The 19,621-nt window shown below is 35.9% G+C and overlaps 1 protein-coding gene across 1 annotated transcript; it reads left to right on the top strand.

Moving 5' to 3' along the window:
• Positions 1-1,011: 1,011 nt before the first annotated feature.
• On the top strand, positions 1,012-17,829 carry LOC126725721 (plant UBX domain-containing protein 7-like). Its single transcript, XM_050430582.1, has 9 exons — positions 1,012-1,347; positions 2,704-2,831; positions 2,939-3,044; positions 4,058-4,243; positions 5,346-5,423; positions 5,516-5,584; positions 6,647-6,787; positions 6,953-7,055; positions 17,426-17,829. Exons 1-9 carry the CDS (start codon positions 1,243-1,245, stop codon positions 17,737-17,739), a joined length of 1,230 nt encoding a protein of 409 aa, XP_050286539.1. The 5' UTR covers positions 1,012-1,242; the 3' UTR covers positions 17,740-17,829.
• The last annotated feature ends 1,792 nt before the right edge of the window (positions 17,830-19,621 follow it).

Here is a 19,621-nt window from a genome sequence, read left to right as displayed (position 1 = left end):
TCATTCAAGCACCAACACACCACCACAACCACCACTAAACCCATAAAAATCACTGTACAATCACATCTCCACCGTGCCCATCAAACCCATAAAAATCACTGTACAATCACATCTCCACCGTGCCCATCAAAACTAGTGAAAAACAAAACAAAAACATAGAAAATATCAACACAGCCAAACCAGTGAAGAAGAACAAAACAAAAACCCACAAACCCACACTATTCATCTTTATCTCTGTCTTCTCCCTTTCTTCCCTCTCTTCAACCCACAAACCCTCACGGCACCACCACCACTCACTGCTATGACAAGCCAACCCAGCCACCAACTCACAACCAATCCATGGCAAAACCCACCATCGATCTGCCACCAGCCACGATCCACCACCACAAACCCACAAAACCCATGTTCTTCACCAATCAACACACCACCACTAATTACCAATCCAAACTATCAAAAGCCAACACAAGCCAACTACAAACTCATCCACACCCGAACCCACCACAAAATCTAGCAACCCACGACCACGACCCACCCAAAGAGGGGAGGCACGACGGCGATCTACCTAGCGGCACGGCGGCAATCCATCTAGTGGCATGACGCGATCCATCGCGGCATGACAGTGACCCATCAGCGGCAAGACGGCGATCCATCCAACGGCACGATGGTGATCCTCGGTGTGACGGCGATCCATCCAGCGGTGGCGCGATGGCGATCCTTGGTGTGACGGCGACCCATCAGCGGCAAGACGGCAATGATTTAATTAGAGAGGCACGAGAGAGAGAAGCTCAATGAAGATCGGCGAAGCAGAGAGTAGATGAGGGAGAGAAAAAAAATGAGAAGGAAAGAGGAAGAAAGAAGAGAAGACGGAGAGAGAGAGAGAGAAAAAGAAAAAATGTTTTTTAATAGAAGAGGAGAGAGAAACTTAATAAAATAATATATATTTTTTAGCTCTCATAAACAGTATATATCTATTTATAGATTTGCACTGTAGCAATGGAGCTATAAAAAAAAATAGATATAGCTCCACTGCTGGGTGCTGATTTTAGGGTTGAGGAGCTAAAATATAGCAATATAGCTATATAGCACCACTGCTATGAGTGCTTAGTAGTTTATATAAACCTTTCCCTCCGTCTCTGCATTCATGATTTCATTCAGTTGTTTCGTTACTATTCCTAGGCTAAGAGAGATCTCTCGGCAGTCAGGTTTGTGAGAGAAAAACAAAACAAAAAGAGAAGAGAAGCTATGGAGGAAGGACTGCTCTCTGCTTCTGATAAGCAGAGCATGGTCTCGTTTTTTCTAGAGATAGCCGTTGGCCAGACCGCCGATACCGCTATTCAGTTCTTGCAGGTCGCATTTATTTTATATTTGATATTGATATCTGATTTCTTTGATAATAAAGTTTACATCTTTGGCACTGAGGGACTGAATACTCTTCTGGTTTTTTTTTTTTTTTAATAGAAAATTTGGGTTTCGATTGTACTGTGTGTTTTGAATTTTGGGATGGAGATTGCAATGTGGGTTTATTAGATTTTGGTGATTTGTGTATTATTCATCAAGCTTTACTTTTGAGACAATGAATTTTTCTTATGTTAAAAAAAAAAAAAATACCAATAGTTTCTGTTGTCTGACATGATCACTAGAATGAAAGGCTCGAACTTTATATTATTTTATCTTTTATACTATATGATTTCAATTATTTGAGATTTAGCACACTCAAACTTGGTTGTCTGCATATTGAAAAATATACACATATAAAGTGGGTTCCAGTTAGTTCAACTGGTAAAATTTCTAATGGTTTGTATAAGAGATTTGGGGTTCAATCCTTGTTTACACCAAAAATTGATTGATGTCTTGGTCTGATGATAAAGAACTATCATCGAGAGCGGATGTCATAGGCTGAAACTCTCTCTCAAAAAAAAAAAAATCACACATATCAATAAATAAATAAACAGATATATATTTATTTATTTATTTATAAAATATGCAGGGAACCTTTTTAAAGAAGAGCTTTTGGACTCTCTAGCTAGTAAAACTTATTGGCAATTGACCCCACTTGCTAGAACTAGTTGTCAAGTAATGCAGGGGCGTTCACCTCTAACGAGCTAAGTAGTTTATACTCATGCTTAGGTGCATGAAAAATATACACCAATGTTTAGGCATTCTTTTAGTTGATCTATTTTTTGCTAGGTAAACTATTATTATTTTTATATTGATTCATAAAAGTTAAAACAATGAAGGGCATGATAAATTGAGAGGTGGAAGACATACTCTCACCTTCACCTTAGATAGGATGGCAAAAAAGCTAGGTGCAGCTGAGACTAATTAATTCATAAAAATGGTTTTTGATTGTAACATAGACACATGGGGTTTTGAAACCACGATTTGACCCTTTTATCATATATATATATATATATATATATATTTGTTGTGCATTGGGTATGACCCTTTTAAAAGATTTTTAGAGCCAACTCAAGTAGGAATTTTTAAGCTGACTTTAGTAATTACATGCCAGTATTTGGGAATACCATTAGTTTAGGTTATTTATTTATGTTCTCTTGATCTCTTTTGATTGATATAAATTATTTTAAATTTTACTGTTGTGTTCGGTATCTAGTTTCTTGAACTATATGAATGGTTGTTTGCTACCAATGTCTTTGAATTGAAGAAGGTATGGAACTGAATGGTGGAGCCTTGTGGTAACAGGCCACGCATTGGAAGCTTGAGGAAGCTATTCAGTTGTTCTTTGTGGGTAATGAAGGTGGGCCAGTAGCAGCTTCATCACAATCTCTAGCAGCGGAAAATGTGAACTATTTGGCTGATGAGCATACAGGGTAAGTTAAGAAATTTATTTAATTCTTTTTAATACTGTGATTTTTAATTGATTAAATTTTAGATGATTGGTTTAGATTATAACAGTAGCTTTTGTTTATTGATTCAGTAATTTGGAGAGGGACACAAGAAATGAAAATGTTGGAGATGAAGTGCGCCCTCCTTTACCTGTTATAAGGGAAGCTCTTTATGATGATGCAATGTTGTATCAGTATGTTTTCTTTCTCCAGCCTTGATCATTGAACTGAAACCTTTCCATACAATTTCAATTGCGGCAATGATTTTATTTTATTTTTCCAAATTTGTCCTCTATGGTTGTCTTTTTATGTTATAATCAGGGCTTGCCTTGGTTAACTTTTGTATGTACCTCATTTGTGAATCAAGCTTTTCCTTTTTTGTTTAAAAATGCTGCAAAATAGCTTCCATTTGTGCCATGATTTGCAAAATCCCCTGAAATTTAAATTGACTTTGCATTTGCATCAACAAGGCATCAATAAATTACGCATTGAGTGAATTGAATGTAGGAGAAACTGGACTTGCATATAATATTCTTCAATTTAACATTTTCCTTGTTCTTCCCTTCAACTCCAATGTTTTGGCGTAAAATATTATTATTATTATTATTATTATTATTATTTTTTTTTTTATGATGTAGGAGAACTTCACTCAGATTAGTTGCACGTCACAAAGCATATACCATAAAATTTTTAATAGATGAAATCTTACTAGCAAATTAATTTTCTTTGTGTAAACATTATAAAAAAAAGGCATGTAAAATTTATTTCTTAATAGGATTATAGGAAGAACATACTATAGAGGGCTTTTAATCCCTAAAAATTTGTGAGTCATTATTTTTCTTCATTTTTTTTAATGTTAGTCAGGATTGGTTTAGTCATGATTCTCTTCTATTTTATGTTTTAACACCTAAGAGGTTCTGTTTTTATGTATCATGACAGTTTTAATGGATTTCTTGTGCCATCAATGTTCAGGACGATTAGTCCTGTTTGCATTTTTATATTTGTCTCGTAATGAAAAATGGTGGACAATGGTATTTCTTTATGCCATTCTTTTAGTATGTGAGTGTTCCAGCACTTATATGTGTTTTTTCACTTCTATACTATATTTGTTCACCACCTCCTATCATTTTGTTGCAACTTGACATGCAGTGTCGCCTTCTTGTTTTATTTATTTTATCTTGGACTGGTTTGTTTATTATCCATTCATTAAGATGCAATTTTCTTTGTTATTTTCATGTAGAACACACCATAATTTTGATGAGGAAATGAAACACTCTGGGGTCTGGGAATCAGACCAAGGTTCTTTGTCTACATCAGAGAACCATCAAGATAGTTTTGCTTCTTTATATCGTCCTCCCTATCATCTGATGTTTCATGGGTCCCTTGAAAAGTTACATGTGCATGTTTTCACACTATAAACTTTAATCTTATATGACATGAGTGACCATTACTAGTTATATTGGCATTTAAGTAGTACTAGCTTTTTAGCACATTTTGTTAGCATGTGTTGGATAGGTATATTTTCTGTGTGATAAGCGTTTTTGCATCAGTGATAAAAACATGTTAATTTCTTCTTCTTTATCATTCTCTCTCTTCCCCCCCTCCCCTTCTTTTTTTTCCATTTAATTAGTGAATTTGTGTTAGTTTGGCACAGAAACCTTATTGTTTAGTTTGATGTGAGCCATGAGCTTTTTGTTATGCATGTCATCAAACATCATTTAGTTGTTATGTAGGGCATATTGTGCTTGCCTACATTATTTGCTGACTTGTGCAACACTAGTTCCAAAACAATTTTAAAAAAAGGCAGCTAGAAAGTCTCATGGAGTAATTGTTGCTTTTAGCATAGCATTCGAATTATCAGTGCATGGTTTTGAATTCCTCAGATTTAGTGGTTTGACATACAAACCGCAACTTGATAAAATCCTGTTTTCTTGTGAGTTGCTTTGTTATGTTTTTCTTTTTTTTTATGGGCTACATTCAGTGAGGTCTATCAATCAACAGTTGCAATTATATATCTCAATCCTATATAATAGTTTTATTGCTAGGCTCACACAATCCTATATAATCTGTTTATTATGAACTTACCTTATTATATGATTAAAAAGGTTGGTGAAAAGTTGGCTCTTTGCCTTCTGGACACCTCCATGGATGATCCATTATGCTTTTGTCTCAACATTTTGCTATGATTGCACTAAACAACATTTTCTACTTATGGTATCTTAATCCAATTTTGCTAGTTTCCAGGCCTTTTATATCTTTTGATTTTGAAGCAAATTGCTTATAAGCCTTTTATTATCTTATCTATGAAAATTTTTTTTCCTGATTTTATTTAGTGACCTATCAGGACATGAAATAGTACATTACTAATTTTTTGAGCTTGATTTTAAATTCAAAGTATTTTAGTTAATTGAAGTACCAATGAATCTGTGGTTATGCAGACCTTGATCTTTAACTAGTTTTTTTGTTTGTTTTTTTTTTAAGACTTATCTACAAATGCAGGCGAAAAATGCTGCTGCTTCTTATGACAAATGGCTCCTCGTGAACTTGCAATTGACCAAAGAGTTCACCTCTCATATGGTAGTTTCTAAATTTTTAGTTTGTCTGTTTATTATTATTGTTTTTTTGTGTTGACACATACTCTCTTGGAATCATTAAATTTCTTTGTGAAGCTTAATCAGGATACATGGTCAAATGAAGCTGTTTCTCAAATTATTATGTCCAATTTTTTCTTCTGGCAGGTCTGTAATTTCTTGATAGACTTAAGTGTTCTTATACGAGATTCTCTTCTTATTTTTCATAAATTTTTGCAGGATGTTCCCTCTGATATGGTTTCTAATCTGATATTGTTTGGGTACTTTTTCCCAAGAAGCCCTGTTACTTGCCTTTTTTTTTTCAAATTAAAAAAAAAAAAAAATTTTCCAAGAAGCCCTGTCCAGGTCTGCTGGAAATTGCCTTTTTTGGGTGAAGGCCAATTTTTAGATTCATTGAACTGTGTGTGTGTGTGTGTGTGTGGCTTGAGAGATCATATAGGAAGATGAATTCAACGCCTGTAATTTAAAGAACTAAAGGGAATGGTGGTTTAGGTGGGCAGCTTAACTTCGACCTATTACAAAGGTATTGATTAATATTAAAGTGGAGTCAGTTATCATCACATAGTTCAATTTCTTTGGTTTCTATGGGAATTAACTTGACCCTCTTGTCATGTCAGAAAAAGAAAATCTTCTCCATCATGTTATATTTAAAAATAATAGATGCCTTTGTGCCACGTGATTACTTGTCCTATGTGTATAATAGGTTTCTAATTCAAGATCATATGGCGAACTTTTTTCTTTGTATATATAAACAATTGATGTTCTCTTATGGGCAATTTATGTATGACTCTAGAGAGGCAATTGAGAGGGGTGGTCAGTAACCGGCTTCTTTTATGTTAATGATATCTTCTGATATCTTGGAAGTTTAGGTTGTTGAAAATTATATAAACCTTTTTTCCCCTATCTGCAAACAGACAATATCAGATTTGTTTTAGATAATAGTAATTGACATATTGAACTGTAATAATATGTTTGGATTGTCAGTTGCATTTGCCATTGAAGCCACTCTAGTTAATCTAGAATACTTTATGGCTCAAATATTGATGACCTCTATGATAAGTTGTAGATTGATTTGATGGTTGTGAGAATCTTTGCTGCTGATTTGGATGTTGTCTATTGTGGACTTTGAAATTTTGGATATATATCTTTTTATTTCTAGTAATATTCACTGTCTGTACTTAATCACTCAGATCTTGTTTGTGAATATAGGTGTATGATGATACAACTGAAGGTAGAAAGGTTTGCACGTATAAGCTGGATTATTTTCCTGTAGTGCTTGTCATTGACCCCATAACTGGTCAGAAAATGCGTTCCTGGTGTGGAATGGTTCAACCTGATCAATTGCTGGAGGTATGCGTTATGGGGATGCATATTCTTGCATTTTTGGGGCTTAGCTTGATAAAAAAAAAAAATGTCACATTTGGAAGGGGCTAAGGATTGTTGTATAGAAAAATTTGCACCCAAGTTTGAGTTGTATTGCATTGCTAATCATAGAAAGTTTCATGTCATTTGTAGGATCTGTTATCATTCATGGATGGTGGCCCCAAAGATCATCACATAATTCTCTCTAATAAACGCCCAAGAGAAAGTTCTTTGACTCCTCATCAAAGCAGTAAAGGTATGTAAGGGTTTCAATGCTCTGACTTCACAAAAAGAGTAATGATGAAATACAGCTTTTTGTTATTTTCTAATACATTAACAGATGCAAAAAATAATAACCAAAAATTTGTAAGGTGACTTTAATTGCTAGAGTGTCTGTTGGTTAAGGAGGGTGAAAAAAAGGGAGATGAGAAAATGTAAGAAGGTTAGAAAAGAAATCAATTTTTGATAGGATAGAAAAGTGAGAGGATATAAAATAGTAGTAAATTTCTTTTGTTTAGTTTAGAAGAAAAAATGAGAGGAAGTGTAACTTGTGCTAATTCACTTATATGTCCCTTTTATCCTATTGTTTGAAGATATAACAATGAATAACATTATTATGAAAATGATGTATTTCATGATTACATCAACAAATGAATTAATGTGCATATTTTAGTTTAATTATGGTTTCTTGTAAATATAATTAAAATCGATTCCATTTAAGATTATAATTACTATTATACCCTCAAATATATATATATATATATATATATGTATATTCTTTCACAAAATTTGAAGAGAGAGAGAGAGAGAGAGAGAGAGAGAGAGAGAGAGAGAAATTTGATAGTTTTAGACCCCTTAAAACCAATTGATTTAACTTAGGTAATTAGCCAAGTTGTTATTTTGTCTAATTAAACAAGTCTAGGTTATCACAATAACAAAGATCAAATCATGCAAAGTAACGGAAAATAAATAACACAAGATATGATCACCTAGGAAACCAAACCGGTAAAAACCTGGGGAGGATTTGACCTAGCTATCCTCAAGGTAAACCTGAATCCACTATCTTGAAAGAATCAAAGTTCATACAATAAGACTTACAAGTCCCCACGCTCGACTTATTATTGCTACTAACTAGTATAACTTACTGATACGATCACGTGCAAGCTCCGAATTCACGAACTTCTTCTTTCTTGGATTCACCACCAGATACAAGTACACCCACTTGTGTTTTCTTTAAATTTCAATAGCAGCAACTGAGTTGATCATCAAGGTGTAGATAAATTTTCTCCTTAAAAACCCTAAGCTTGTGTAAAGGAAAACTCCTCTAGATCTCACAAGAGATTTACACAAACCGCAATATGAGCAACATTAAAACGTGGCTAGAGTTTGCCTTTTATACTTAGGACAAATAAGAAACCCTAAAAATGTTTTAAAACAACTAGGGCTGAGTTGAAAAATTCTGCAGAAAAACATAATGTTTTAAAACAACTAGGGCTGAGTTGAAAAATTCTGCAGAAAAACATTCTGCCCAAGTTTCGATCGATTGAGCCTAAGTTTCGATCGATTGAGCCTAAGCTTCAATCGATCGAGTCAGGCCGAAATGCATTAATATTTTCTACATTAAGCTCGATTTCAACTTTACATAAATGCACAACTTTGAGCAAGACTAAAACACTTCTAAACACATTGTTTTGATCATAGTTTACCAATAATACAAATTAGAGTTCTAAATACATAAAATCCTAAATCTTTAGAATCTAACAAACTCCCCCTTTGGCAATCCGTGACAAAACACAACTAGAAGCTCAAAGTTTACAAAATAAAAAGCCCTTTACAAAAATAATGTTCATAAAACAAATTCAATCCTAACTATTATTCATCAGTTGCAAGTGTAGACATCAGCTCAATTGAATCAACCTGTATATTTACTGAAATACTAAACAAAATGCATAACTGCATGTGTGGAAATAATACAAATAAACAAATTAAATTCTTGATTTCAAACAACACACAATAAAGACATATATCAATGAATACCTCATAAATATAAATCAATAAATAGTTTGAAACAAGAAACAAAAAAAAAAAACAACACTCCCCCTAACATGAATATCCCATAAAAAACATGGCAAGAGCTAAAAAGGTAAAATACAAAGTGAAGTACCTAGATACAATCTAAACTCCACAAGTTCTAACCAAAAAAAATATACTCCCCCTGAAAGCAAAAATTCTACAAAGTACTCCCAATTTTTGTAACAGAATGCCAAAGAGCAAACAAAAACCATCATTAAAAGGGAGGTAGTCTAAACTGTGCCAACTTCGAACGCAAGGCACAGATCTCATTGAGCACGTCCACCAAAATCTGTCCATGAGCCACCTAAACGGTCAAGACATGATCTAACTACGTCAAATGTCTGAATCATCCGAAGCAGTCGGTGGAGGAACATCAGCATCAGTAGCAGCACCCGATGTCTTAGTAGCATCAGCACTTGTAGAAGAAGGAGGAGGGGGAACAACACTAGATGACGCACCTCTAGGACGTGAAGGAGCAACTCTCAAGTGAGTAGCCCTCTGTCTAAGAAAAGTGGCATCTATGGGAGCAACAACATGCATAGGCTCACCAGATGGGAAACCATCTAGACCTAAAATAAGCAAAATCCTATGAATGAAAATAAGATGAATAAGCGCATGCCCTATGGCAGAACTCCTATGAACCTCGTTCAAGGAATGAAGGATCAAATGAGGAAAACTGATAGACGCTCTAGAAACAAACGCATACAAAAACACTCAGCGCTCTAAAGGGATGGTGTAGAAGTGAGAAATAGGCCACAACGAATGACACGCTATCCTAAAGAAAAGATAGGCAGTCTTGGTAAGCTCAGCGGACGTGATCTGAGGATCAGAACTCCATTGGATAGATGATCCAGTGATGTAAGACATGACAACATCTAATGAGGGTGACTCATCATAGGGATAGTCAGGCTCCCGAATAACTGAAACCCCAAGAGCCTCAGCCACTACCTGAGGGGTAATGGTGAACTCAACAGCTTGTATTCAACTCCTAACAAGGGTGTTGGAATCATAGACGTGGCAAGAGAGGTTCGAGAAGAACTCTCTAATCAGGACGGTCGGGGGTGGATGATCTATCTCTAAGAGAGGCAACCAACCTCTAGACTCAAAGTTAGCTCTAATGGCCGGATCAATCTCATCTAACACTGCAGCTCGCTCAGTCCATATCTTACGCTTACTGTTCAAAGTATCAAAGGTCTCTTTGCACTTATCATTCCTAAACACCTCACTCCTAGAGGGAGACTTAGAGGAAGTGGAAGGGGTCCTATGGGCTCTAGTTTTCCTAGGCATGGTGCTAGGATAAGGACCAAAACACAGAGCAAAAGAACAAAAGTACAAAAGACAAAACCAAGGGCAGACTGCAAGTTAGCACAAAAAAAATATAAAACAAAAATCTATATGATGCACGAACAATTTAAATGGTATGATGCATGTCCTAATGCAGTGCAATTAAGTTCAAAAAAAAAGTTTAAATTCACAAAATTGGCTTGAACATAGAGGTATTAACACAAAAACCCCAAGATTTGGAAAACCACTTGATCAATTTGAAAGATATTGACGAATTGATCATTATTCATGATAGAGTTTAGAAATTAATGACCAAATACATCAATTTAACAAGCCAATTTCATCAATTTAACCCAAATTGAACAAAATCCCCAATTCGGATCAATTTCACACCCTAGAATTTCCAATTTTTCAAAAACCATAAAATTGATCAAATTAACCAACAAGGATCATTAATATAACAATATAGAGACATAACCCAATGCTCAATTTCAGAAAACATGGCTTGAAACATCAAAAACCCCAATCATGAATAGTTCCGAAAATACCCAATGCAATGCATGAAAACATGAAATAAAATGCAAAAGGAAGGGCAAAAAGGACTTACCGGCCTTCAAAAACCTTGCAAAAATTTCGGAAGAAAACGACAAAAAATCCTTGGTGGAGCCTTAGCCAAGTCGGAGAGATAGGAAAGTTTGAAAAACTTTTGAAAAAGTGCCTTTGAAAAAGATAATCTGACTTAAAAAAAAAACATGTTTTACGAGTTTCGATCGATCGAAAATCAGCCTCGATCGATCGAAACAGATAGAGGCTTTAATAAAACAATTTGAAAAAAATTCGATCGATCGAAAATCAGTTTCGATCGATTGAAACAGTCAGAGGCTCTCTCAAACATATTTAAAAATTTTCGATTGATCGAAAAATAGAATGGATTGATCGAAATGGGCAGAGACTCACTAAATTTGAGGAAAAACACAGTTTTTAAAAAAACATTTAGAATCAATTCAAAACATTGAAATTTAAGGATAAAATGCATGAGCATGTGATGATGTGATTTTCAAAAACAAGAATTTTAAGCCCAAATTCCCCAAAAACAAAATTTCTTGCATTCTTCATAAATTTTCAAACAACAAATTAATTTTGCACAAAATTTAAAGTATTTGCAAAACATGGTTGGTCAGACCATAAACACACATAATAACATGTACAAAGTTTAGCAAAGAGTAACTCGTGTAATGTGTGCAACTAGCAAAAGCTTGAGATACATGTGAGGTGATATGTGAATAGCAATCAATTACAAAGTCTACAAAATTCATCACAAAAAATTTAAAAGAGACTATCACTTAAAGAGTTACATCATATAACTCCCACATCTCCTAGATCATAAGCTTGCAATCATGTACATTTCTTAAATTTATGCCTCATAATATACACACCAATTTTAAGTTATGTGAGTTTCACATCAAGTCTAATAGTACGCACCAATTTTAATTTTAAGAATTAAGTAATTTAAACCGACGCTTCGCCTTATGTTCTTTTTGTGCATGTACTACACTTTCTCGAGTACAAAATCTTATGATATGCACTAACGTGTTCATGATTGGCTAGTGAACAGTGGTGAGATAGTTATTTATGCCTTTCTCTAAAAGTTCAAGTCCAACATTCAAAAACATGTGACTTCAAGATTAAGACAGAGTAATCAAAAACTATAAACATCTTTCCCACACAATATGCACTGCAAATTTTCAACTAGTAAAGTGTAATAAGTAAGCTCATCAAAATTAAATAAGGTACAAACGACATGTTATGTGAAAATAAATTGACTAACTTTGTTCTCAAAAACCAAGAAGAATAGTACAAGACAAAATTTGCTATTTTTTCTTCCCTTTTTTTTTTAATTTTTTATTATTATTAAAAAAAACACCTAGAATGAAATGCATGAATGTTATGCAATGTAAATCCTAGAAAACAAAAAACAAAAACAAAACCAAAGAACAATAGTCACAAAGGGTAAAGCAATGAAGCACAAGGACTATGAAGACCAAGACAGATCAGGGATACAGAATCATACCAATTACTTGACGAAGAGTCTCAAACTTACTTCTATCAAGATGTTTGGTGAAAATGTCGGCATTTTGACGTTTAGTAGGAATATACTCAAGACACATAATCTTTCTTTCAACAAGATCCCTAATGAAGTGATACCTAATCTCTATGTGCTTAGTCTTAGAATGTTGAACAGGGTTCTTAGATATGTCAATAGCACTAGAGTTATCACAGTAAACCACCATGGTATCTTGGGATATCCTATAATCAGTTAAAACCTTTTTTATCCAAAGAAATTGTGAGCAACAACTTCCGGCAGCAATATATTCTGCCTCGGCAGTAGACAAGGACACAGAATTTTGCTTTTTACTCATCCAAGCAACAAGATTAGCTCCAACATAAAAACACCCACCAGTGGTGCTTTTTTTTTCATCAGTATTACTAGCTTAATCAGAATCAGAGAAACCAGCAAGGGACAGATTAGACTCTTTACTATAGAATAATCCATAATCACAAGTTCCAGCAACATATTTAATTATCCTTTTGACAGCATTTAAGTGTGAAACTTTAAGATTAGATTGAAATCTAGAACAAACACCAACACTAAATGTAATATCAGACTGATTAGCAGTCAAATATAAAAGACATCCAATCATACTTCTGTATAATGTAACATCAATAGACTCACTTGACGGATCATTTGTTAATTTTGCATTGGCGGCCATTGGTGTTCTGGCATGGGCAGCATTGTCCAGTCTAAATCTCTTAACTAGATTTTTTGCATATTTTGCTTGGTTGATGTAGATCCCTGAGTCCGTTTGCTTCACCTGTAATTCCAAAAAATAAGTTAGTTCACTAACTATACTCATTTCAAACATCGCTTTCAGCTCACCACCTGTTACTTATACCTTATGGACCTTCATGCTTCAGGCTTATGGTATTCATTGGGTTATGCCAGGATCGGTGGCGGGATTGTTGTCTTGTTGGCATCAGTGGCTCGGGAAGCACAACTCGAATATTTGGAATTTGATTCTAGGGTGCATAATGTGGACTGTTTGGTTGGAACGGAATCGTCGCTCCTTTGAGAACAAGGAGAAGACGTTGGATGAGTTGAAGGTTTTAAGCCATCGCAATCTTTTTGAGTGGTCTCGTTGTTGGGGTTTTACCGAGTCTTCGTCTCTTCTAGAGTTTTTGTCTTCCCTTAGTTTTTCTATTTGATTTCCCTCTTCTTTGTTTGGCTGTTTGTTTCTTCTGTTTCTTATTGTTCATCATCATGAATATCTTGTATTATTCATCTTTTATTTATTAATAATAGTTCTTATATTACCTATCAAAAAAAAAAAAAAAAAAAAAAGAATGAGTAAGAGAGTCATTAATAGTACCAAAAACAATATCATCAACATAAATTTGAACTATAACAAAACTGTTCTTATCCTTTCTTATGAAGAGAGTAGTGTCTGCAAATCCCCATTTGAAACCATGCTCAGTGAGATATGCAGTCAATCTATCATACCAAGCCCGTGGAGCTTGTTTCAAACCATACAGAGCTCTCTTCAATTTATACACATCATCCGGTCTGTGAGGGTTAACAAAGCCTTTAGGTTGTTCAACATATACTTCTTCTTGCAGCATTCTATTCAAGAAAGCACTTTTGACATCCATTTGATATAGCTTGAAGTTCAGATGATTAGCTATAGCCAACAGTATCCTAATGGATTCCAATCTTGCTACCAGAGTAAAGGTCTCATCAAAGTCAATCCCTTCCACTTGTGTGTAGCCTTGAGCAACAAGTCTTGATTTATTTCTGATAACAGTGCTATGTTCATCTGACTTGTTCTTAAAGATCCATTTAGTTCCAATTACATTTACACTCTTTGGTTTAGGAACTAATTCCCACACATCATTCCGAATAAATTGATGAAGTTCTTCATGCATAGAGTTTACCCAATCAGCATCTTGAAGTGCCTCATCTACTTTTTTCGGTTCAAATTGGGATAGATTGCATGAGTGTGTAATTACACTTAAAGCTTTTGACATTAATCTCATGTTATCATTCAGACTTTCCAATATATTTGAGGAGGGATGATTAAGCTTTACTCTAGAGGAAGGACTTTTAACTAGAGATGTGGATGTACCTTTCTATTCTGATAAAGGACTAAACTCAAGTTGAACTTGTTGAGTCTCATGAACCGGAGTGGATGGTTCAGGACTTGATGGCTCAGAAATTGCATCATTTAACACCATTAGCTCCTTATCACTATGTTTCCCAACATAATCAACAGGAATTGAGTCATTAACCTCTATAGGCTTATCTTGAACCGGAGTAGTACTTTCTAAATGTGCTTCTGGACATACTTCATCATTGATCACAACATTTGACGATTTCATGACAGTTTTGGTTCTCAGATTATACACTTTATATGCTCTATTAGTAGAGGAGTACCCTAGAAAATATCCCTTGTCACTTTTTGCATCAAATTTCTCTGGGTTCTCTCTATCACATAGAATGTAACAATCACTACCAAATATCCTGAAATACTTAACGACCGGCTTCTTTCCTCTCCAGAGTTCATAAGGAGTTTTCTTAGAATTAGGTCTGAAATACACCCGGTTGAGTGTATGGCAAGCAGTGTTAACTGCTTCTCCCCAGAAAGATTTTGGCAATTTTTTATTGTGCAGCATGACACGTGCCATCTCTTGAACGACCCTATTTTTCCATTCAACTATCCCATTTTGTTGTGGTGTCTTGGGTGAAGAGAACTTTTGATGTGTGCCTTGTTCATTGCAGAAGGTAGCCAGCTTGGTATTCTCAAATTCTTTTCCATGGTCACTTCTGATTCTAGCTATCACTGCAATTTCTTACACAGATGTATCATATTCTCAGGAGCCTCAGTTTTATCTTTCAAAAGCAGAATCCAAGTATATCTAGTAAAGTCATTCATAACCATTAAAATATACTTCTTTTCTCCTAAACTCTGAACTCGAGTAGGACCCATAAGATCAATGTGCAGTAACTCCAGAGGTCTTGAAGTTTGAACACTAGCCGCAGACGGATGTTTAGATTTTATCTGTTTACCTACCTGATATGGTCCACATATGCACTTATCTATCTTCTCAAATTTAGGTAAATCAACAACAGTATCACATTTGGAAATCTTTTCTAATTGCTTATGACTTGCATGCCCTAACCGTTGATGCCACAAATCAACTTGATCAATCTTTGCACTAAAACACTTGTTGCTTATGCTTGGTGTCAATCCACAACAGTTGTCCGCTGTCCTTACACTAACACACATACAGTCACCTCCTCTATCAAGTATCTCACATTCATACTTAGTGAAGAGAACATTCAGTCCATTGTCGCAAATTTGATTGATGCTGAGTAAATTTGCCTTTAGTTCATTAACATACCAAACATCTTTAAAGACCGGTAACCCTGGGATGTCCATAGTTCCAATGCTTCTGATGACAGATTTGCTTTCATCTCCAAAAGTAACTGTCCCAATCTTTCCTTCAAATAGGATCTTGAATAATCCTTTGTTTCCTATCATATGCCTAGAACAACCACTATCCAAATACCAAAGACACGAATCACGTGCCTTTAAGGTGATTAAGGCAGTATAACACAAATAATTATTACCACATATGATAAGACCAAGACGTTCAAGGAAAGATTTAACAAACTCAACAAGAGACAAATACACAAAGTAAGCAAGTTGATGAATAAGCAAAAAGAATTTCCGGGAATCCATAACAAGGGGGTCAAGGATCAGCTCAGTGATCAAAAGATCAACAGCAAAAGAGCAACCCGCTCTGATACCATTTGATAGTTTTTAGACCCCTTAAAATCAATTGATTTAACCTAGGTAATTAGCCAAGTTGTTACTTAGTCCAAATAAACAAGTCTAGGTTTTCACAATAACAAAGATCAAATCATGCAAAGCAGCGGAAAATAAATAACACAAGATATGATCACCTAGGAAACCAAACCGGTAAAAACCTAGGGAAGATTTGACCTAACTATCCTCAAGGTAAACCTGAATTCACTATCTTGAAAGAATCGAAATTCATGCAATAAGACTTACAAGCCCCCACGCTCGACTTCTTATTGCTACAAACCAGTAGAACTTACTGACACAACCACGTGCAAACTCCGAATCCACGGACTCCTTCTTTCTTGGATTCACCACCAGATACAAGCACACTCGCTTGTGTTTTCTTTAAACTTCAATGGCAGCAACTGAGTTGATCATCAAGGTGTAGATAAATCTTCTCCTTGAAAGCCCTAAGCTTGTGTAAAGGAAAACTCCTCTAGATCTCACAAGAGATTTACACAAACTGCAATATGAGCAACACTAAAACGTGGCTAGGGTTTGTCTTTTATACTTAGGACAAATAAGAAACCCTAAAAATGTTTTAAAACAATTAGGGCTGAGTTGGAAAATTCTGCAGAAAAACATTCTGCCCGAACTTCGATCGATCGAGCCTATGCTTCGATCGATCGAGCTAGGCCGAAATGGATTAATCTTTTCTGCATTAAGCTCGATTCCAACTTTACATTAATGCACAACTTTGAGTAGGACTAAAACACTTCTAAACACATTGTCTTGATCATGGTTTGCCAAAAATACAAATTAGAGTTCTAAATACATAAAATCCTAAGTTTTTAGAACCTAACAAAATTAAATGGGGAAAGTCATAAATTTCATGGAAGTATGTCTTTTCTCTTGAATTTTTCCTCCCAATTTGGGAAAATGAGTTTTGGTGGGACTGGGTGAAATATCTCCACCCATTCCCCTTTTCCATCCTCCCTCAATTCCACCACATCAAACAAGGGAAAACTTCCCTTTTCCATCCCTCTAGTTTTTCCCTTAACCAAACATTCCAAACACTTCACATGTGAGAAAAATGGTATGAGGTCATTGATTACTATTTTGCAACTCTTTGATATTTTATTTATTAATAACACCTCTCTAGGGTTGGGTCCAAAGGACCCTACCTTGGTGAGGTTCTGCATCATTTAAAAAAAAAAGAAAAAGAAAAAAAAAGACACTTTCTCAGGCAGATGTCAACTACTTTATGTTGTTAGTTATAAGTTTTGGCTTTCATTTTGCTTTTTTTTTGTCTTGTTGTAAAAAGAGATTCATTTGAGACATCTCTTGTTGTTAAAATGAATTGGATTTCTTCTTGCTGGTCAAATCTATAATGCTCTTATGGTTGCAGATGAAACAAATGAGGAGGACAAGGAAATGTTACATGCATTGGCAGCTTCTATGGAAGGCATGAAAGACTTAAGAGGGAGGACTGCTAAAGACAAAAATGTAACTGTTACTGAAGAGAAAAAAACATGCACCACTAATAAGCTGGCATATCCACCTCTGCCTGAAGAACCTAAGGGCGATAGGAACCTCCTTTGTAAGGTTAGATTCCATCTTCCAGATGGACGCAAAGTCCAGAGAAATTTCTTCCGATCTGATTTGCACGTGGAGGGTAGAGATGATAAGGGAGGATGGTATAAAACGGGATGGAGACCCTAAGAAAAGGGATCGGAAATTTGTAAGAGAAAACACTGTAACAGTTTGAACCATTTGTGTAACCTTTTTTCAATCAATATATATTAGAACAGACCTCCTTGGATTGTGCCGAGGACAAATTTATTCATAAAACCCAGTCTATATCTGTTTGATTGTTAAGAAAACCTAAGCTAACTGTTGTCTCATTCATTAGAGTTTCGTTTTCTAACCCACTATCTACAAATTCATTGTATAGGGTTTATTGGGCTTGAACTTAATCATATTTTGGGTCAAGACCCCAAAACGCCCTTTTACAATTGGCGTCGTCTGTGGGAACAACTTGTGTGATAGTGAGTGCAATGGTTAATTATGGTAGGATCAGGTCCTCATCAGCAATAGTCCACGGGGTTCCAACGACAAGATGATTTCCTTAATCTCAAATGTAGGAGGGATCGAGAGGGGAGCGTGCACACTACATATACAAGTAGAAGCCATTCTCGAGTTGGAAGTCACATCTCTCAAGAACAAAATAATGGAGCCATGCAATTGGAGATTGACCAATTAAAGAGGAAGTTGGGCCATGCACGGCGAGAACAGACCCCTTCCAACTCTGACGTTTCCTCTGAGGGTGAAGAGGATTCTAGTTATAGGCAAAGGTTAAGAACTCCACTCAGCGAGTCTTTCTCCTATGACGAGCATCATCAAAAATGTAGGTATAAAAGCTTGCCTCGTAAAGGCTTGGGAAATGATGCCATGAGTAAGGCGTTGAATCAAATCTCTAGATCACCTTTCACGCGCAAGATAGAGGGGGCAAAACTTCCTCGGCAATTCCATCAGCCCACATTTACCATTTACAATGGTCGGACGGACCCTGTAGAGTATGTGAGCTACTTTAATCAGAGAATGGCTATCCATTCAAAGGACGAAATTTTGATGTGCAAGGTGTTCCCATCTAGTTTGGGACTCGTGATGATGAGATAGTTCGATAGCCTGAGGGCAAATTTCATAGATTCCTTCAAGAAGCTCACTTAGGCATTTGGCTATCGTTTTATTGCATATTGCAGGGTTCCTCGGTCTTTGGAGTCACTACTGTCCTTATCCATGTGAGAAGGGGAGACTTTGAAAACGTACTCAAAAAGATACTAGGAGATGTTCAATGAGATAGATGGTGACTTTGATGACGTGGTCATCAGTACTTTTAAGGTTGGCTTCCCAACCGAGCACGATTTAAGGAAATCTTTGACTAGCAAACTTGTCACCAGTGTGCGTCAACTCATGGATCGGGTTGATAAGTATAAGAGAGTTGAGGAAGATACGGTAGAGGTAAGGAAAGGCTAAGGTTATCCCTCAGAAGAGGAGAGATTTCAGGTCAGACCAATACAATAACAACTGACCTCGGAGAGACTTTGCTAAGCAGTTAGGTTCTGCCAATACTCAGGCAGTTAATGCTGTGTTCCGAGAACCCGTGCATCAAGTTCTGGAGAAGATTAAGAATGAGCCATTCTTCAAATGACCAAATAAGATGGCAGAAAACCCCACGAGACGTAATCAAAACTTTTATTGCCAATACCATTAGGACCAGGGACACACCACAGAAGATCGTAGAAATTTATGGGACCATTTGGACCAGTTGGTCTGAGAAGGAAAGTTAAAGCAGCTCTTGTATCATTTCAGTGGTCAGGGGTGACAGACAGGTTTAGCACCCCGGGGAGATGCTTCTTTAAGACCTCCCTTAGGAACTATAAATGTCATCTTTGCTGCCCTAGGAAAGACTGGTTTTGTCCTTCCAGAGTGATGTCTGTGGCTCGGCTATCCGCTGAGGACACCAATTCGGAGCTGAAGAGGGCTAGAGTGGATATCTAACTGGTTCTGGGTTTTTCGGATGAGGATAAGATTGGAACCATAC

Source organism: Quercus robur, chromosome 5 (genome assembly GCF_932294415.1).
Source record: "Quercus robur chromosome 5, dhQueRobu3.1, whole genome shotgun sequence".
Classification (NCBI taxonomy): Eukaryota; Viridiplantae; Streptophyta; class Magnoliopsida; order Fagales; family Fagaceae; genus Quercus; species Quercus robur.
This window is presented reverse-complemented; position numbering and strand designations above follow the sequence as displayed.